General features: G+C 38.7%; 1 protein-coding gene across 1 annotated transcript in view; it reads right to left on the bottom strand.

Moving 5' to 3' along the window:
- Positions 1–1114: 1114 nt before the first annotated feature.
- The window catches only part of SNTB2 (syntrophin beta 2), a 106177-nt gene continuing 85452 nt past the window's right edge, over positions 1115–21839 (bottom strand). Inside the window, exons 5-7 of the mRNA XM_030297761.1 lie at positions 15770–15966; positions 9594–9778; positions 1115–7062 (exon numbers count right to left, since the gene is read on the bottom strand). Coding sequence (XP_030153621.1) covers positions 6970–7062; positions 9594–9778; positions 15770–15966 — 475 coding nt within the window. The 3' untranslated portion in view covers positions 1115–6969. The remainder of the gene's footprint in view (positions 7063–9593; positions 9779–15769; positions 15967–21839) is intronic.

Genomic DNA, 21839 nt, shown 5'->3' on the forward strand with positions numbered 1-21839 from the left:
AAAACTAAAATGGGTTCTTGTAATAAGGGTAGATTTGCTATAGGTGTGAAGAATATCACTGAGAATGATGATTGTGCCAAACCCAAAACTTAGTTGAAATCATTTCCTCTCTCCCAAATCCAGGTAATTCACAAAACAGAGGTGAAAAACATAACCAACACCCATTAGAACAGGACTAAGATAGAAGGCAAGCAATTCTTCCAACTTAGGAGGAATAGACCCTTACACCACAATACTTATGTGCTGGTTCCATTTCCATATAATCGTTAGCACCTGATTGTCGAAGTGTAGGTTTAGAGTAAAGGCCATCACACTGAAGGCAAGCTGGATGGAAGGGACTGTTACTGTATGAAAATTATGAAAAAATTCAATTAGCCTCTCGTTTCCTTGAGGTGTCCTTTTTATTGAGTTTGAATGCCAGAGTGTTCTAGAATAAGTGGAATTTTGCCAGGTTTAAAATATCTTCAATTGGACACACCATCTACCATGTGTAAGGACTTCCAACAAATGAGACATTTAAAGGGTGTAAGTGTGGAAATGAATGGGTCAGCACAATTTAGAAATAGGGGTAGATGAAATAAATATTCAGCTTTGCTATTTATAGTTAAAAGAAACATTTCTTTAAAGTTTATTTTGAGAGGGAGAGAGAGAGAGAGAGAGAGAGAGAGAGAGAGAGGCGCAGATATGGGGAGAGACAGAATCTCAAGCAGGCTCCACACCATCAGTGCAGAGCGTGACGTGGGGTTTGAACTCACGAACCGTGAGATTATTATGACCTGAGCCCAGATCAACAGTCAGATGCTTAACCAACTAAGTCACGCTGGTGCCCCAAGAAGCATTTCTTTAAAAAGGCTTTCCAGGGGCGCCTGGGTGGCGCAGTCGGTTAAGCGTCCGACTTCAGCCAGGTCACGATCTCACGGTCCGTGAGTTCGAGCCCCGCGTCAAGCTCTGGGCTGATGGCTCAGAGCCTGGAGCCTGTTTCCGATTCTGTGTCTCCCTCTCTCTCTGCCCCTCCCCTGTTCATGCGCTGTCTCTCTCTGTCCCAAAAATAAATAAACGTTAAAAAAAAAAAAATTAAAAAAAAAAAAAAAAAAAAACCTTTCTAAAAAAAAAATAAAAAGGCTTTCCTGTTGATCCACTTTGGGTAATAGAGCTTAATTGTTGTTGTTGTTGTTGAGATTTATCTTCCTAAGGATGTTCTACACTGTCCTTCCCAAACTAAAGTCTATTTTTTTTTAAGATTTGTATTTTTAAGTAATCTCTACACCCAACATGGGGTTCAAACTCACAACTCCGAGATTCAGAGTAGCATGTTCCACTGAATGATCCAGCCAGGCGCCCCACTAAAGTCTAATTTTGCATTAAAAAACTAGGCATAATGAAAAGACTAACCTACTTAAGTGTGCTTGGAGTTCTTTCATGTTGGCATGGACCAAAGACCAAGCATCATTTTAAACATTTTCCAGTTAGCCAGCGTAGCTGGACTGCAGATGTACTTTGGTAAAAGTATGAAGTGGTTAATTACTTAACCACTGATTGATAAACAGATGGCAGGGTGTAATTGAGAAATAATGGATTATGTGCTACTTGCAGGCAGGAACTTTCTTTTGGACCCTGAAGAGAGCCTGTGAAGAGTTGTGTGTTAATAACTGCTTAGTACATGGAATACGTGAATTAATGCGTCGTTAATTAGCCTTGCAGTGTCAGAATTTCCCTAGGCCCCCAAAGAACCTTTTGTCTATGCATAAAAGACTTCTATTACTTTGGAAGAGGTGACAGAACATTCAGGTTCCAAAGGTGTATATGTGACTGGCATAAAGAGGGGCTCAAAAACTAAAACAAAGCATTTGCGTCAACCGCATGGAGCTAAGATTATAACAGAACTGAGTACGGTACTTAGAGGACTCAGAAGTTAGAAATCTATCAGGGTAGCTAATCTTACAATATAATAAAGTATTGCTTCTCTAGCATAGCTTTTTAGCTTCAACCAATCTATTTTGGAGCAATTCAAGAATTATAATTCAGATGGTGGATTTTGTTGAATATAATCAAATATTCATTAGAGAGCAAGCAATCATTTGCAAACGGCCTTCTTTATGAATTACATCAAATTTAGATTCACTTTTAAAACTTAAATATACTTTGGTTCAGTCACCTGAAGTGGGAAGAATAAGAGGTGGAAAGAAGTTTATGTTCAAGTTTATCAGTTTGAAACAAAAGAAGAAATCTCGTTAACATGTTTTGTTGAGTTAATACATAACAACCATTCGTCTAGTTGGTGGTTTAGCTAGTGTAAAAAAAAAAAAAAAAGAAAAAGACAACAGATGTACAGGTGTGCCCCATGAGCCTAGTTTTGGTTACCTTACTTTAACTTGAAATTCTATCTTTGATAGAATGAACTTGTATCATTGATCTGCCAGATGTGTTGTGTGTGTTGTAGAGAAATGGTTTCAAATCTGCCACTAAGTAGTCTATTACCAGCATAAAGTAAATTTCAGTTATCAGTACACCATAGGAGTAGCTAAACTGCTCAAAACCACATAATCCTGAAATACAACATGATTATTTTGTAACTGTCTGCCATACACATTTATTGTCTATACACCCAGCACAGGGAAGGAGACAGCTTTAAAAAAGAGGGAGGGGGGGACTGCTGCTGTCAGTATTAAAAGACAGTATGCAGAAAGTCAAACTAATTCTAGATTACCAAGCAATCTCGAGAGAGAGAACAGCAGCAAATGGCAGATTCTTATGCTTTCATCTTCAGGAGGGGGTTTGGGGGGAAACCGCAATAACATCTTAAATTTAACTGAAAGAGATTTCCAAACTTAAGATAAAATATAATACCACCTGGCATATTATAGACCTGATCGAGATCTACATACAAAAAGAATGAATCGGATTATGGTCAAATTCAACTTAAAGTTTAAGCAGAATCCCCAATTTAAAGAAGTCTTTTTTCCTTGGGTAGATGTTTGATCTGACCGGAGCAATTTGCTTTGAGACCAAAGAGATCTGACATTTCACTTCTTCATGATCAACTAAAAAAAGATGACCTTTGGCTTTCTAACCAGCCATTCATTCATGCCATCAATGGTGGATGGCAGCGACAAGGAAATGTATGCTGGATATTTGGACAGTTTAAATATTATGTACAATCAATAGCTTATAACCAGTGAAAATAAGAACAGTTCAGCGTAAGTGTCCAAGATACAAAACAGCAGAGAAAGTGCTTAAGTCTACAGGTCTTCCCTGAAAGCTTCAAAAATGTTTAACTTTTAAGTAGGTAGGGCTTTTAATAGAATTTGCATAGCAGCGTACAATAAAATTTGCATTAAAAAATATGGAGATTCTTCCATGTTTCTGAAAACATACAAATATATCCACGTGCATATAAATTAATAAACAAGAAGACCTGGAGGTTCTCACAAAATTAAAAAAAAAAGTTCATCATAACCTTTTCTCAAAGTGGTCACACTTTTGTCCATCAAAACCATTTACAGCGAAAACTTCTTCTGGGAGAAACATAATCTTGTCCAGATTCCACACAGCTTAATTTTATTTTTAAGAATAAATTCTAGTTTATTAGCTAAGTGCATCTAATCAACTGAAAAAAGCTTGGTTACCATCCTGCCTAGGAAGATAAATTAGGAAAACAATCAGGGACAACTTTAATCATTTGTTGGTTAGATTAGATTGGTAGGTTAGATTAGAGAAGAAATAAATAATTCAATCTCTCCTGCCATCCAATAATGTTCAATAACAAAGTTTGTGAGGGTATAGCTGATAAAAACATGCACTGTCAGACTTCACCTAGCCTAAAAAGTGCTCAAACATGGCTTTAAAATAGGTGAATGACAAATAAGGTAATATTTTTGATTGCCTGTACAGGTCCCAATATGTAATCTGAACCTGTCTACTAGGTAGGTGAGTTTGCAGTTCGAACTATCTAATAAATACTGTATAAACATACATTTAAGTATTACTTCATATAAAATAATAGATACTAATTTCTAGGTAAGGTTTGTTTGGTAACTTCAGGAAAGGACTTACCTTTTTCAGAATAAGAATGACTGAGCCTTTTCTTTTTCTTTCCTTTTCTTTCTTTTTTTGGAGAGGAAAGGGAGACATTTTAAGGAATGAGAAGGAAGAATTTTCACACACCAGGTGGCTACTTCTAGGCTTCTGTGTGGAATATGGAGAAGACGTCTAAGCCCCAGGTCTGGGGCGGGGGGGAGGCGGGGGGTCGAGGGGCACAGGAAGCGATCCACTGGAACAAGGCACACACACTACTCTGCAGGTTCCTTTCCGTTCTACACAGGCAAGCCCACAACATTCTCAACAATTTTCCTAATTCGAAATGAAAAAGAAATGAAAAGCTGTTCTATAAAAGATGTGAAATATCAAAAATGCCCATTTTTAGTTATCATTTGAAAATAATTTGCCATGTTTTGGCATCTTAATACAAAATACATATTAATCAAGGCTGTCCCATCCGTAAAAAGCTCTTCATCTGTGGTTTGAAAGTTCCACAAACACACTTAGTTGAATAACAGTCTGGTCACCCACGAGTGGAAAGCTGCTGATGTTAAACAAGCAGCTTAAAGGCTCTTGCTCTCGGGGGTGCTAGTGGTCAAAGGAAATCTCCCACACATTTTCATTTCACATTAAGACTCAAAAGATTTAAAAACCTTATGGACCTTGGTGACAATTTAAGCTGGAACAAAATGAGCCAAAATGGCTCACATGCTTTTCCTTCTCCTGCCCACATTTTCATCACACCTTTCTTAGAGTTCTTTTTCGTGTAAGTGATGAGCAGGGTGGCTCAGAAGTTCCCCCTGAAAATATTCTCAGTGGCTTAGCCTTTCACACTAACAAAGAAAACCTCCACCAAATGGCTTCGCTGCAGAGTCTGTGACTGCATGTGCAACGTTTCAGATTAATAATGCTCTCACTGCAAAGTGTCTAAGCTCCCTTATCTGAGGGTATTATGTGTTGAAATTCTGCTTCCAGAAATCATAGCTGGACCTTCAAGATATTTTTTTTCCTTCCCTATTTGCAAATTTACTTCAGCTGGAGCCAAATACAGGTTTATGAACCTTTAAAACGTAAAAAAAAAAAAGCCCTTGAAACACATATTCTAGTGTAGATGTCAATTTCCAGTTTTAAGTGGACCACATCATTCATTGTTGGAACTGTAGCTGGGGGGAGAACAGCCTGTGCATGTGGTTATTCTCACCGTACACAAGGGGAAGGAGGACCGACTTATGGGCACAGGGAAAACAGTGGGGTTACAATGTCTAACTCAAACTCTGTTCATGAGTCTGCTCTTTCAAATGTCCTACCTAGGTCAGTCGGCACTCACACCAAATAGCTCGTGTTTTCCATATGATTGTGGGTTTTTTTTCCTTCCTATTTGGAGTGCTACCTTCCTCCACTCTCCAAAGAGCTCACACCCTCTTACGGCATACCTCATAAATCTAGTGAGAGCTCGGCATAGACTTTTCTTTGGAGAACACAGAGAACATCCAAGTCAATATTACCTTCTCTTTCAGATCTGGGGACTGTGGTAATCTTGACATTTTAGACAGCTCTTATATTATTTTGAATGTTTTCAGATATATACCTCCTTCATAATTAGGAAAAACAAGCTGAATGTGTTTCTCTAATACTACAAAATCAGCAATCTTACTGCTACTATGTCCTGAAGATGATGTCTGGCAATGCTTAGCAAAACCCAGGTAGCTATTCCATGGTCTCGTCACCCTGCCCGCTGTCGAACGCATTACTACACCAACAGTGAGTCTTGAATTAGCAGGTGCCTGTCTATACCAATCTGCTTCCACAAAGGGCCAGGGCCAGGGCCCTGCATGGGCTCACAAAACCCAAAGCAACTCAACATGATGTTTGTGAAGAGCTGCCTTTATAGTCTACTCTTTAAACAAGCAGGCTCTCCAGAATTTATCTTCCGCAATGAGATCTGCCCACTAGAAAAGATACTACTCAGGAAATCCATCTTAAAGACTATTCCTCAAAACTAGGATGGATTATCTCCCTGGAATGGCAGTGATATCCAGTTATTCATATAGTGACTAATAAAGCTCCACTAACCCTAACCAAAGGCACATTTGGTAAGCAATAAAAAATGGCTTAGGCTAAAATGAGGACTTTCTTTTAAAATAAATCTTATTCCCTGGCTCCTACCAAAGATAAATCAGAAAAATCTAAAACAAGCAAAACTCTTCTTTCAAATCAGTGGCTTCCAACTTGGTTACCACTAGAAAAGAAGTGGAAGGCAAGGCAAATAAAAATTTGCAAGTTCTAAGTCCTAAAGTTAGCACTTATGAGTGGCAAAGCTTGTGATGTGATGGGAAGTGATGGCCAGGGTGGGATGCAGGAGAGCCAGGACACATGGAAGAACACTTGGGTGTGCAATTCCAGGACTTCCTAGGGTGGAAGGAATAAATGACAGCCAGCTCCAACAGAATGTATGACCTATCTGGAATGGCCAAGAAGCACAGGCTGCTGCCAACTAGCACCTGGGAAGAGATGGTCAAATAAAGCAAGAGACCAAGGCTAAGCTTGAAACAAATCCTGTAGGAAGAAGAAAACGAAAACAACTCTTCGATATTTGATTACGTCCCAAAAGAAACCCCACAATGAGCCATCCTTCTTAACAGGGGAAATAAACCTAGTTACTTAGAAACCACATTAGGAAACTATACAGTCAATCAACAGCTTCATGTTGGAGCTTATTAGAGTACTAGAATTTCTGGCCAAGGTAGCTTGTGAAAGGCAGGCTCTTCTTTAAACATGGTTACTGTTCAGCAGTGATTTGCAGGTCCTTGTCAAGGCACTGTGCTGGAGGAGAGAGAGCTTTCTTTTTGTGCTTTTTTTTTTTTTTTTTTTTTTTTTTGAGGTGGAAATACTTCTTGTGACATTCAAGACTCTTTTCTGATTTTTTGCTGCTCATACAAGCAGTCCCATACGAGTGACTTTGGCTGACAAGAACGTGTGCAACACAAATACAATCGGCTTCGGACAAGAGTGCAGGTCCATGGTCTGTGGAGAAAGCGCATCAGTTAGCACTACCATACACAGAAGCTTTATTTACAAAAAAAAAAAAAAAATTAAGGTTTATTTTCAGAGACAGTGTGTGTTGGGGGAGGGGCAGAGAGAGGGAAAGACAGAATCCCCAGCAGGCTCTGCAATGTCAATGCAGAGCCTGACACAGGACTCGATCCCACAAACTGTGAGATCATAACCCAAGCAGAAACCAAGAGTCGGATGTTTAACTGACCGAGCCACCTAGCCGCTCCTACCCAAAAGCTTTAATAAACAGACACAAAATAAGCAAATTTGGACGTGATGTTCTACTTTTTAAGAAGATTTTGGATTAAGAATGTCCCAGATTTATAGAAATTCTTGGGAGTTTCTTAAAGCCACAAATGAAAGTATACTCTGAAGTAAGATCATTCAGTGGAGGAATTAAATGCTGGTGTGAGCTCCCACATCACAATTAGAATACGACTGGTGGTGTACCAGATCCCACTATGCCTGGTAGAGAGAACTAAAAAGTAGAAGATGTAAAAGAAAGAGGAATATCCTATATGGAAACCATTCATTATGGTTATATTCCCAGGAGGAAATCACGGTGAAATCAACTGAAATGTGACTATGGATGGGTATGATTTTTGACATCCCTCATAGGTTTGTAATGGGAATGAGAGCTCCCAAGGCTCGTTAGAAGGGCTAGCTATATTAGCACAAGTGTCTAATCTGGATGGCTGACACCAGATGAACAAGGAGACCTGGCGTCAGGCTAAGTGAAACAAGTGATTCGTCAATCATTGGCACTGATACATAGACTAGGAATTGGACCTTGTTAACTATGCCTTTTAAAGAAAAGTAAAACCTGATTCAAAATATAAATTACAGAGCACTAATTTCATCATTAAACTTTGTATATATTAAGTATAAAGCAGGAATTAAAACTATATAGCCAGGGGCGCCTGGGTGGCTCAGTCGGTTGAGTGTGTCCGACTTCGGCTCGGGTCATGATCTCACAGTTCGTGAGTTCGAGCCCCGCGTCGGGCTCTGTGATGACAGCTCGGAGCCTGGAGCCTGCTTCACATTCTGTGTCTCCCTCTCTCTCTGCCCCTTCCCTGCTCATGCTCTGTCCCTCTCTGTCTCAAAAATAAATAAACATTAAAAAAAAATTTCAAACTATATAGCCAGGATTGCTCTAACACCTGGCTTGCTTAATGACAACTGCTAATAATAATTTAATAGGTTAATTTAATAGAAGCATTTAACTCTCTCTAATGCTTCAGGCTTTTGAAAAGCCCTGGTCCACGCCCCAATCATAGTCTCCTAAAGGTTTATCTTTGAAAATAAGATTTTTAGACATAATTTCTTATTTGGAGGTTGAACTACATTATCTCTAAGATCTCTTTCAGTTATAAAATTTCAAGATTCTGTTTTGCAAATTTCCACCTATGGTGATTGTGTCAAGAGACATAATAGTTCATGTATAAAATCTGAACTACTGGCTGAAAACTGATAAGAGAGACAAGGTATTATTTTACTCCTTTATCTTAACTTATGATTTCTGAAGTATACTCAACACACTCTGTAGTTCACTAAGGGAAATCATGAATTCCTGTTGACATTTTTTTTTTTTAAAGACAAGGATATCAAAAAAAGAGCATAACTGTATGGAGATACCCATGTATCTTTTTTTCTGATCATCACAATTTCTGTAGCGACCAAGTCACTCTCTTACTTTTAACTCTTATCTCAACCAACTGCTAATAATAGCAATGGATAGAATTTATTTATTATAGTTTACCAGCTTTTGCACTTTATATCTCATATTCGATAAAAGCCTGTGTCTTAAAAGGGCTGTATTTTTTTATACCATTCAAACAAAACTTTTTTCTTTTAAGTTTATTATTTTGAGAGAGAGAGAGAGAGAATATGAGCGAGGGGCAGAGAGAGAGGGAGAGAGACAATCTCAAGCAGGCTCCATGCTGGCAACAGTGAGCCCAGCACAGGGCTCAAACCCACAAACCGTGACATCATGACCTGAACCGAAATCAAGAGTCAGATGCTAAAGTAACTGAGCCACCCAGCTGCCCCCAAACAAAACTTTTTAAAAAGGGAATGATTTTTGGGCACCTGGGTGGCTCAGTAGGTTAAGCATCCAACTTCGTCTCAGGTCATCGTCTCATGGTTCGTGGGTTCGAGCCCCGCATCGGGCCCTGTGCTGACAGCTCAGAGCCTGGAACCTGTTTTGGATTCTGTGTCTCCCTCTCTCTCTGCCCCTCCTCTGCTCACACTGTCTCTCTCTCTCTCTCAAAAATAAATAAATGTTAAAAAACATTTTTTTAAAAAGGGAATAATTTCCTAATGTGGGGAACAGAAAACACACACACACAACCCCCCAAGCCCAAACCCAATACATCTTGAAGAACAATTTTCTGATTGCAAATGGACTATCAGTCCATAATTTTCTATACAAAAGGTAAGAAGCAATGAGAAAACAAAAGAATATTTATTAGAGTAGACATGGTTTTCTGTGACACTCTTACCAGTTCTCCCTCAGGACCACCAAAATCCAAATACAGATTTCTGATGCCATCATCAGCAGACATTTTCAGCCTTTCAAAGGGGTAGCGGTACAGTATGCTGCTGGAACCTCCATTTTCCTTGGAGACAGTGAACCCATTTTCATAGTGGACAGTGAGTCTTACTTCTTGGCCATTTAATGTGCAGCCTGTTGGAGACAAGCAAAAGCCATCATTAATAAAGTTACTGCTTCAGTTATCAAGTGGAAAAGAATTCTTCTGACTGCAAAAAAAAAGGAAAAAGAATCTTCTTTTGAGAATGTGCAATACCTAACCTACTTGGAACTCCGTCAAGTAAATCTTTTTCTGGTTGCTTGCATCCACATCTTGATGGAGATGAGAAAGAGATGGCCATAACTCTCCACGACATCTGATTTGATTCAGTTTAATTCAGTGAGAGTATCAATTAAACACCTGTGCTGGAAGTAGGCTGTGTGAGGTACCGGAGAAGTAACAGGCATGGTCCCTGCTCTCCAGGACTTCATAAATGAAAGGCATAAACATGAAATCCCTAACCACATGAGGTAGAATAGATAGAACACGACTAACAATAGAATGAATAAGGCCAAAGTCAAGGAAATGTTTCCTGGAGGAGATGGCACTTCAGATAGGCCCTAAAGAATAGGTCAAACTTGGGGCGCCTGGGTGGCTCAGTCGGTTGAGCGTCCGACTTCAGCCCGGGTCACGATCTCGCGGTCTGTGAGTTCAAGCCCCGCGTCAGGCTCTGGGCGGATGGCTCAGAGCCTGGAGCCTGCTTCCGATTTTGTGTCTCCCTCTCTCTCTGCCCCTCCCCCGTTCATGCTCTGTCTCTCTCTGTCTCAAGAATAAATAAACGTTAAAAAAAAAAATTAAAAAAAAAAAAAAGAATAGGTCAAACTGCATAGGCAGTGAAGTATGGGAAGGTTTCAAGTGAGCAAGAAGGAACCACCAAAGGAGCAAAGGCAGAAATGCCTTTCAGGGGCAGTAACATGGTTTGGTTGGTATCTAGGAAGAGGACAAAGATAGTGTGTATTATCAAAGGCAAAGGCTATAGTTGGCAAAAGTCATACAGTCAGACCTATCAAAGATAAAATTCAAAGGGTTGATCTGAATTGACAGGACAAAAAAAATTTTGGTCATCAAGATTGGCAAATAAATGTCTTCTCTCAACACTGGTAAAGTTTCTGTTCCATTAACACCTGAGCACAGTTTTGTTGTTAGTGCAGTGTTGTTGGTGCTACAAGCGTGAGGCCCTCTAAGACCTGGGAATTCACATAGCAGTTTGTCAGTTCAAGTCCCGAGTCAGACTCTGCACTGACAGTACAGAGCTTGCTTGGGATTCTCTGTGTCCCTCTCTCTCTGCCCCTCCCCTGCTCTCTCTCTCAAAAAAATAAATCAACTAAGAAAAATAATCTCTGGAGGTAGAACTTGGGCATCAGTATTGTTAAAAAAAAACTCTCCTGGGGGCACCTGGGAGGCTCAATGGGTTAAGCATCTGATTCTTGATTTTGGCTCGGGTCATGATCTCTTGGGTTCTTGAGATCAGGCCCTGCTTTGGGCTCTGCGCTGACAGCATGGAACCTGCTTGAGATTCTGTCTCACCCCCTCTCTCTGCCCCTTTCCCACTTGCACATGTTCTCTCTCTCAAAATAAATAAATAAACTTAAAAAAAAAGCACAACTCTCCAGGCTATTCCACTGTGCACAGAGCATTAATACTGTTTTTTGGGCACAATTCCTGATGATTAGGCTAACCTTATTTAAATAAGTAAATATAAGACATTGGGATTGGGACGAGAGGGCCAGTAATACTCCATTATTCTCAGTCCTAGACTTCACAGAAAATCCTCAAACTAAAATTCTAATGTTTCTTCTAGCTTCTCGGTGAATATTATATTGTAAAATTCTTTAAAGCGATGGTTGTGGTGATGAGGTTAACTCATGGCTCCTTAGGAAAAAAAATAAAAATTACTGTTTTTTTCCCATTATTATACAAGTATGATATAACTTTAAGAAGTGAGACATAAAAGTAGCCTATTATTGCACTTGGAGTTAGGTATGGAGTAAAAGCCAGGGATGTCAGGTGTATAAGACAGTATCTTCCTCAACAGCTAGGATGTGGATGTACACACCCACCCATCCTCTCCTCTCTCTGTCCGTTTGTCCCTCTTCCAGGGACAAGGCCAATCCCTCCAACTGTGCTTTGGATCCCATCCATTCCCACCGTCTCAGAAACTGTCCAAGGTTGATTATTCCTTCTTCCTCTGCATTTTCAACATTTCCCTTTAAACTAGATCTCTCCCATTAACCTTTCTAAAACTTCAGGTTTCTCTCATTATTGGAAGAAATGCCATCACTTGACTCCTTACCTTCCTCTTTCTCTCTCTCTTTTTAAAAGATTTTCTTTTTAAGTAATCTCTACACCCAGTGTGGGGCTCGAATTCACAATCCCAAGATCAAGAGTTGCATGCTTCATGGACTGAGCCAACCAGGTGCCCCTTGTTCCTTTCTTATAGCTATTTGGTCAAAGGCATGAAGTAGGTCTTACTTATTTTTATTTCTCTCATTACAAAACATAGCACTTTGTAATTAATAAAACAGTAAATATTTGTTGATTTAGTGAATTAAGAGAAACTGATACTGTATATGTCTCCCAGGAGTTTAATCTGGGCATAAGAATGAGTCATTGAGAGGGGGAAATTCAGGGGCTTAAGGCACTGGTTTTGGAGTCAGAAGAGACCCAATTCAAGCCCTACCTACATTAACCCCAGTTGTTCATCTTTTTTAAGTTTATTTTGAGAGAGAGCATGTGCACAAGTAGGGAAGGGTCAAAAAGAGAGACAGGGAGGCAGAGAGAGAATCCCAAGCAGGCTCCACACGGTCGGCACAGAGCCTAATGTGGGGCTCGAACCCACGAACTGTGAGATCATGACCTGAGCTGAAATCAAGAGTCAAAGGCTTAACCGCTTAACCAACTGAGCCACCCAGGCACCCCTCCAGTTCCTTCATCTTAAAAATGGAGGTGATAAAACTTGCCTTAGAAGGGTGTGTGTTAGGGTTACAGGAAACATGCATTCCACTCATGACTTCTAACAACTCTGATATGTACTCATTATTCTTTCTGCTTCTCATTATTCACAGGCAGGGGCTATGCCTACAGTATCCATTTTAGTATAGCCAGTAAAAGCAGAGTATATACTCAATCAGTATTTACCCAGTAGATGAATAAAAAGGGATTCAAGACGATTTTATAAAACTGAGAACATGGATAAAGCAAACTCTTTGGTCATATGTCCTAACAATATAAATACTTTAAAATGCTCATTTTTCTGGGGCGCCTGGGTGGCTCAGTCGGTTGAGCGTTCGACTTCGGGTCAGGTCATGATCTCATGGTTTGTGAGTTTGAGCCCCACATCAGGCTTTCTGCTGTCAGCATGGAGCCTGCTTTGGATCCTCTGTCCCCCTCTGTCTGTTCTATCTGCTCTCTATTTATTTAAAAATAAATAAAACATTTTTTTATGCTCATTTTTCTTCTCCTCTTGCAGATTTTCTACATATTTACTAATGCAACTCTTCCCATGTCTACTACTTCTTAGTAGTAGTTCTTGTTTGATTTAAAAATTTTAATAAGCTTAGGTAATTGGTATGATGAAATTAGCCTTTAAAAGCATACTTCTTAAAGCTCAAACAATTATACACATATATGTATTTTCATATTTTGAATTCCTGTGGAATTCACAGGATGGAAAATGATAAAGCTTAATGCACCCGAGGGAAATAACTGTGTGCTCTGCCTAGTGATCCTGAAGTTCACATTTGCTAGAAGGAGAAAGTCTTTGTGTATCAGAAGGATTACTGGTCAATTCTACTGTAATCTAATAAAGGTTTAAAGCTAAATGAACATTATGAAGTTCGTGTATTGCATTCACTAGTAAAATCTCATAGGTAGTCCCTAACATTTTCCTAAATGAGTAAACTATATAATAAATAAATAAATAAATAAAAACATAGTGAAACACATGAGACAAAGAAACAGAACTTAAATGATTTCTTCGTGTCAACTTCCTTTCTTTAGGCCACAGATATCTCAATATGTAGTACAATGTGCCATAATTATAATTTTAAATAAACCTTTCTGAATCTCCCAACAATTTAACATAAAGGGGTAACGTGCATCTGAAGGACATGCTGGCTTACGTATGTATGTGTGTGTATACGTGAAGGTGGATGTGCACAGTAAGCATACACATATTAAGACATAACAGATCAGGTGTGTGCATGCACGCGCATACAAAAACACATCTGAAAGGAATTCGGGCTCTCATCAAAGCAGTTCACCTTCAGCCAGTTTAATATATCTGACAGAGCTCTAAATACAGTAATGAACAAGTACGTTTGTTGACCTGAATTGTGGAAATGAAAGTATTACCAAGGTAAGATTAAAATACAGCTGTGAATGAGAATAAAAAAGTTCAAGATTACCAAAAAATGTTTCTTTTGTCTATTTTAAAGTATAAGGACCCAACCAGTCCTTATTCTCTCTCCCCAAGCCATCTGCATTTAAACAACTGTGAGCCAGGGACTGGACAGATTTTTATTTCCTGCCACAAGTTTAGCTGTCAGACACAAAACAACATGAAACTAAAAAAAATGTTAAAAATCCAAGTTGCATTCTTTGTTTTGGGAAACATATCTCTCTGGATCCTTGAAGAGGATATGGTGATCCCAGATGCCAGTCAAGGGCCTAAAGAGTGTTCTTGGGCTCCCCAAAGGAACACGGGGCATTGCAGACCTTCACACTGAGGACACAACCCAGAAAGCACATTCTGTGGCCAAGACAAAAACCAGAGTCCTGCAGCCCTTAATGTGGTGACTAACATCTCCAAAGAGAAAATGGGCAGGAGACAGACAAGTGAGAAAGACAATGTGGATATGGTAGCCTTGGTCAAAATCCAATGTGGGGTCTTACTAGTCATTACTTGAATCATCATTGTGGTTGTGAGGAAAGTACCGAGCAGGTCCTAAAGAGTTGAAGAATTAGGTCATTTTGACAACACTTAAAAAACTGTCGCTGTGCCAGTTTTAGAAGATGACCCACAGAAATGCTGCCTATGCAAATTCTAAAGCCATGGAGATCCCTCACTTTCCAAAAGCAATGGAAAGAAAGATAAGTATCACAAGACATTCTGCTCTTCACACATTTTCTCTTTCTAAAAAATCCTATAAAGCTATGTTTATAAAATAAAATGCATAGAGAAGAGGGGCAAAATCAAATAAACTGACTTTGCAGTCAAGATAATCAAAGTAATTCAAACCCTATTAGAAACTCAAACATTTTGACTATTCTTTGTTCTTGCTAAAATGGAAAGTAATCTGGAAATATCTATACAGATGTATATGTGTACATACACACAAATATATACAAATGAAACCATAAGGGTGCCTAGGTGGCTCAGTCAGTCAAGCATCCAACTTTGGCTTAGGTCGTGATCTCATAGTTTGTTAAGTTTGAGCCCCACATCAGGGTCTCTGCTAATCAGTGCAGAACCTGCTTTGGATCCTCTGTCTCCCTCTCTCTCTGCCCCTCCCTTGTTTTCTCTCTCTCTCTCTCTCTCTCTCTTTCTGTCAAAAACATTAAAAAAAAGAAACCATATAGACTAGCCACAAGAGGGCGTTTCAACAATGAAAAGACACCACCAGGCTTCTTTCCTTTAGATGCTTATTTCAGTAAGTACTGAGCACACACTTTCCAACTTTTGAAGACAAATTCCTACTCAAAATTCCTCATTTTTCTACAGCCATAAGCCTTGCCAGATGCTTATATTTTAAGGATGTCTATCCATATCTTAGACACCAAATCTTCTGAAATAGAGGGTTAGTGCATCTAGTACTTCATTAATGAATCTTTATACTATCACATACAGATTAATATGAGGAACAGCAAAACTGCCATGTTGTACATAGGGTGTTATGAATGAGCCATGTACAAGGCTACTACTGAAACAGAAAGGCCAGGTTTCTTTCTATCATGATAATTTTAAGCTGCCTGCCATATTTTGGAATATTTTTAAGTCTGGCACATATGTTAATAGTTTTTACTTTAAAATAAAGTATAACAGTTCCATTTAACTACTGCTAGAAGTGATACATCAGGATCTATACCTAGAGAGACTTCCTTAATTAGTTCAGCAGCAGCATGACAACCCTGAACAAGTATCCTGGTCCAGGTTGACAGATCCCGATGTGTCTCCACTCTGAAGAGATGCATCTCAATGCCCTGCCGAGAGCCCGTCCGAGTAGCAAATGTAAGGTCAGATCCAAGTGAGGGTGATCGACATCCAGAGCCAGAATGAACCAACCTAGGATCACAAAAAGGGCAAAGATCAAAAAGTAATTAATGTATCGTTACAGGAACATGTCAGCAATTTATACTGAAAAATAAGCAAAAAATTATAAAAGCCCTCAGCAGTTATTGGAAAAGTACATTTCAAAACAGTATTATATAGTCTTTGAAGTATATACTATTCTGTTTTCCCATAAAATGACCCCTATTGTCACAGGCAGAACACTGGGCTGGATGGGCTAATGCCCAATTTTCCACTGGCTTTTTTATGCTCTCAAAAGCCTATACATACCAAAAAAAAAAAAAAAAAAAAAAAAAAAGATTCAGTTTTGGTTAGGAAGTGTTAAGCCCCCACACATGCACAGCCTCCCCTATTACCATCACTCACTTGACGGTAATTTTTTTTTTTAAACCAAGAATGAACCTACACTAACACATCATAATCATCCAAAGTCCACAGTTTACTTTAAGGGTGACTCTTGGTGTTGTACATTCTATAGGTTTGGACAAATGTGTAATGACATATATCCATCATTATAATATGCAGAGTATTTTCAATGCTCTAAAAATCCTCTGTGCTATGCCTATTCATCCACCTCTCCTCCTGGCAATCACTTATCTGTATACCTTTTACCTTCTTTTCTTAGTTGCATTAGCAACTAAGCATTGCTGGTATGATGTTGAAAAGGAGTGGCAAGAGGGGACAGGACATCCTTGCCATGTTCCTGACCTTAGTGGGAAAACTTCCTGTTTCTTCCCATTAAGTATGATGTTAGCAATAGATTTTTTGTAGATAGTCTTTATCAAGTTGAGAATGTTCTTCTCTATTCCTAGTTTACTTTTTTTACTATGAGTGGGTGTTGGATTTTGTCTTGATAGAGTCATATGATTTTTCTTATTTACCTTGTTGATATGATGGATTACTTTAATTGATTTTCGAATAATGAATCAGTCTTGCATATGTGGGATAAATCCCATTTGGTCATGGTGTATAATTTTTTTTATACTTTTTTTAATTCATTTTGCTAATATTTTTTTGAGGACTTTTGCATTTATGTTCATGAGAGATAATGTCTTTGTCTGGTGTTGATATTAGGGTAATGTGAGCCTCACAGAATGAGTTAGGAAGTATTCCCTCTGCTTCTATACTCGGAAAGGGATTGTAGGGATTTTTTTTTACATTTATTTATTTTGGGAAGGCGCATAAGTGGGGGAGGGGCAGGTGGGGGGGACAGAGGATCTGAAGCAGGCTCTGCTCTGACAGGCTGACAGCAGCGAGCCCGATGTGGGGCTCGAACTCACAAACTGCAAGATCATGACCTGAGCTGAAGTCAGGACACTCAACCGACCGAGCCACCCATGTGCCCCGGAATTTCTTTCTTAAATGTTTGGTAGAATTTATCAATGAACCCATGTAGGCTTGGTGCTTTCTGTTTGGAAGACCCTACACTTTTCACAAATAATAATTAAAAATGGATGTTAGATCTAAATGTGAAATGTAAAAGTATAAAATTTCCAGAAGACATTAAAAGAGAAAATCTAGGTGATCTAAAAAGATACAACACCAGGGGCGCCTGGGTGGCTCAGTTGGTTGAGCGTCCGACTTCGGCTCAGGTCATGATCTCACGATTCATGATTTCGAGCCCTGCGTTGGGCTCTGTGCTGACAGCTTGGACCCTGGAGCCTGCTTCGGATTCTGTGTCTCCCTCTCTCTCTGCCTCTCTCTCTCTCAAAATGAATAAACATTAAAAAAAAAAAAAAAACTTTAAAAGATACAACACCAAAAACATGATCCACAAAAGAAAAAAGGTGTTAAGTTTGACTTCATAAATTAAAAACTGCTGCTCTTTGAAAGACACTGCTAAAAGAATGAAAAGACAAGCCAGAGTAGGAAAAAATATATGGAAAACAAATACCTGATAAAGGACTAATATCCACAATAAACAATGAACTCTTAAAATTCAACAATAAGAAAACAAAAAAACCCAGGTGAAAAATGGGCAAAAGACTCACTTCTTAGTATATATCCAAAAGAAGTGAAATCAGATTCCTGAGATATTTTACATCTATGTTCACTGCAACATTATCCACAATAGCCAAGAGGTGGAAGCAACTTAAATGTCTACTGACAGATGAATGACTGAAGAAAAATGTGGCATTTACATACAATAGATTATTATTCAGCCTTAAGAAGAAGGAAATCCTGTCATATACTATAACACACAAGAACCTTTTAGATATTATACTAAGTGAAATAAGCTAGTCACAAAAAGACAAATACTGCCTGACTCTACTTACATTAGGTATCTAAAGGGGTACAACTCAGAAACAAAGTAGAATGGTGAGTTGAAGCCAGTAAGTCGTATCAACTACTGTGCATCTCAAGGGTTTCAATGAAATGCTTACGTGAACATTTCTTCATCTAACTCCTGGTTGACTGGAGCAGGGACCATTATTTCTGATAAATGTTGTGCCTGGGGACTTTGAACTTCAGTCTGTTCAGAGAGCGTATATTTTTTAGGCTGTGCACATTATGATAAGAATGAGACATAATTAATTTCTGTTCCTAAAGTAAATAGCCAGTGAAAACTGATTTTCTAAATTTTGAAGCTACTCGACTATAACTCTTCACTTCCATTCACTTGAAATGTGATACTGTTCCATTATATTAAAAAAACAAAAAATGATGTGCCATCTTTTTATTTAATTTTTTGCTTGTTTTTATTTTTATTATTTTTTAAAATGTTTATTTACTTTTGAAAGAGAGAGAGAGACAGCACAGCAGGGGAGGGACAGAGACAGAGAGGGAGACATAGAATCCAAAGCAGGCTCCAGGCTCTGAGCTGTCAGCACAGAGCCGGACGTGGGGCTCGAACCTATGAACCATGAGATCGTGACCCGAGCCAAAGTTGGACGCTTAACTGACTGAGTCACCCAGACACACCTTTTTGTTTGTTTTTAAATGTTTATTTCTTTTTGAGAGAGAGTGTGAGCGTGAGCAGTGGGGGCGGGGGTGGGGGTGGAGAGGGGAGAGAGAAAGGGAGACAGAGGATCCAAAGTAAGCTCTGTGCTGATAGTAATGTGGGGCTTGAACTCACCAACCATGTGATCATGACCCGGTTAAGCTGGATGCTTAACCAACTGAGCCACCTAGCTGCCCCCATCTTTTTGCTTTAAAAAGTGAGTTCAAACTCATTTGCGGGGGGCTAGGTAGTGATGCTCTTGAAATACTTTTAGATGTAACAAAATGAGAGCCTTAACTAATGTTTTGGGGAGAAGGTTCAAATCAAGTATGAGGCAGCAATGAAACAAAGTACAGAAGAGAAAATACTGAGAAACAATTAGCAAAAAACCCTAGAGTTTCTATCATACATTGTATATACTCTGTCCCATACTTTTTTTTTTTTTAATGTTTATTTTTGAAAGAGACACAGACTGCAAGTGGGGAGGGGCAGACAGAGAGGGAGACAAAGAATCCAAAGCAGGCTCCAGGCTCTGAGCTGTCAGTAGAGCCTGATGTGGGGCTTGAACCCATGAACAGTGAGATCATGACCTGAGCTGAAGTCGGACACTCAACTGATTGAGCCACCCAGGCGCCCCCCATGAGATTTCTTAAGAACAGAGTTTCAAGGACAAAGACATGTAACATTCATGAACTAAAAACTATTTTTAGATACAAGGGAAACTAAAAACTATTTTTAGATACAAGGGATATTGTCTAAGAAAGTACTGAGTGTTAACAAAATATATTTTAAAAATCCCTTCAACTAACAGTGAAAAACTTCCCATGAAGAAAAAATCTCAAGCCCAGATGGCATTGCTGGTGAATTCTACCAAATATTAAAAAAAAAAAAAAAAAAAAAAAAGAATTAATGCCAATCTTTATGAACTCTTCAAAAAAAAAAAAAAGACAAAGGAACACTTCCCAACTCATTCTATGAAGCCAGTAGTACTCCAATACCACGCAAATATCCTCATTAAAATACTAGCAAATTCAATCTAGCATAACCAAATAAGATCTATCCTGTAAGTGCAAGGTTGGTTTAACACCTGAAAATCAATATGGTAATATACCATATAAACAGATAAAGGACAAACCCACATGATCATTGTTATTAGACATGGAAAAAGCATTTGACAAACCCCAAGCCCTTTCATGAAGAAAACACCCCAAAAACATGGAAGAGAATTTATTCAACCTGATAAAGGGCATCTACGAAAAGCCCATAGCTAACATCACACTTAACGGTAAAAGACTGAATGCTTTCCCATTAAGATTGGGAAACAAAGATGTCTGTTTTTGCCACTTCTATTCAACATTTACTGGAGATTTTAGCCAGAGCAACGAGGCAAGAAAATGAAATAATAGGCACCCAGAATAGAAAGTAGTACAACTACCTCTTATTTGAAGATGATATGATCTTGTACATAGAAAGTCCCAAGGAATCCACTAAAAACCTATTAAGCTAATAAGTTGAACAAGAATGCAGATCAAGATATAAAAATTAATGTCTTGATTATATACACTACCACCAAACAATCTAAAAAGGAAATTAAGAAAACAATCCGAGGCGCCTGGGTGACTCAGTTGATTAAGTATCTACTCTTGGTTTTGGCTCAGGTCACAATCTCATGGTTAGAGTTCGAGCCCCACATTGGGCTCTGTGCCACTGTGTGAAGCCTACTTGGGATTCTCTCTCTCTCTCTCTTTGCCCCCCTCCCTCCCCACGCCCCCCCACCCTGGTCTTTCTCTCTCTTTCTCCCATCCAAGTACTAATCAGGTCCAACCCTGCTTAGCTTCTGAGATCAGACGAGATCGGGTGCGTTCAGGGTGGTATGGTTGTAGACTCTGTCTCTCTCTCAAAAATAAATAAATAAACTTAAAAATTTTTAAAAGAAACAATCCATTTAGGAAATAAATTTAGCAAATAAAATATAAAACTTATACTCAGAAAACTACAAAGCATTGCTAAAAGAAATTAAAAACCTAAATAAATAAAAAGATACACTGTGTCACAGACTAGAAGATAATATTTTTAAGATGGCAATATTCCCTAAATTGATCAACAGATTCAATGTGATCTCTACCAAATTTCATGTCTTTTTTTTTGCAGAAATTAACAAGCTGATACTAACATCCAAATTAAAATGCAAGGGACTCACAATCACCAAAATAATTTTGAAAAAACAAAATTGAAGGATTCATACTTCTGATTTCAAAACTTACCACAGGTATATAACTGATAGTCCAGAAAAAAAAAAAAAACACTTACAGTTATGATCAATTGATTTTTGCCAAGAGAGTTCAATGGAAAAAGAATAGTCTTTTCAACAAATGGTACTATGATAACTGGATACTCCCAAGCAAAACAATGATATTTGACCACTACTTCATACTATACACAAAAATTTACTCTAAGAATTAAGTGTAAGAGTTATAAAGCTTTTAGAAGAACACAAACGAGTAAATTTTTGTAACCCTGGATTAGGGAAAGCCTTCTCAGATTAAGACACAAAAATGAGACACAACATATGAGAAGACTGAGAAATTGGACTTTATCAAAGTTAAAAGTTTTTCTGCTTCAACACTTTTTTAAATGTTTATTTACTTTTGAGAGAAAGAGAGAGAGACACAGAGGCATGAGTGGGGTAAGGGCAGAGAGGGAGACACAGAATCTGAAGCAGGCTCCAGGCTCTGAGCTGTCAGCACAGAGCCCAATGCACGGCCTGAACTCACAAAGCGCAAGATCATGACCTGAGCCAAAGTCAGAGGCTTAACCAACTGAGTCACCCAGGTGCACCAAAAGCTTTTGTGTTTCAAATGACACTATCAAGAAAGTGAAAGACAACCCACCGAATGGGAAAAACATTTGCAAGTCATATATTTAA

The sequence above is a fragment of the Lynx canadensis genome, chromosome E2 (genome assembly GCF_007474595.2).
Source record: "Lynx canadensis isolate LIC74 chromosome E2, mLynCan4.pri.v2, whole genome shotgun sequence".
Classification (NCBI taxonomy): Eukaryota; Metazoa; Chordata; class Mammalia; order Carnivora; family Felidae; genus Lynx; species Lynx canadensis.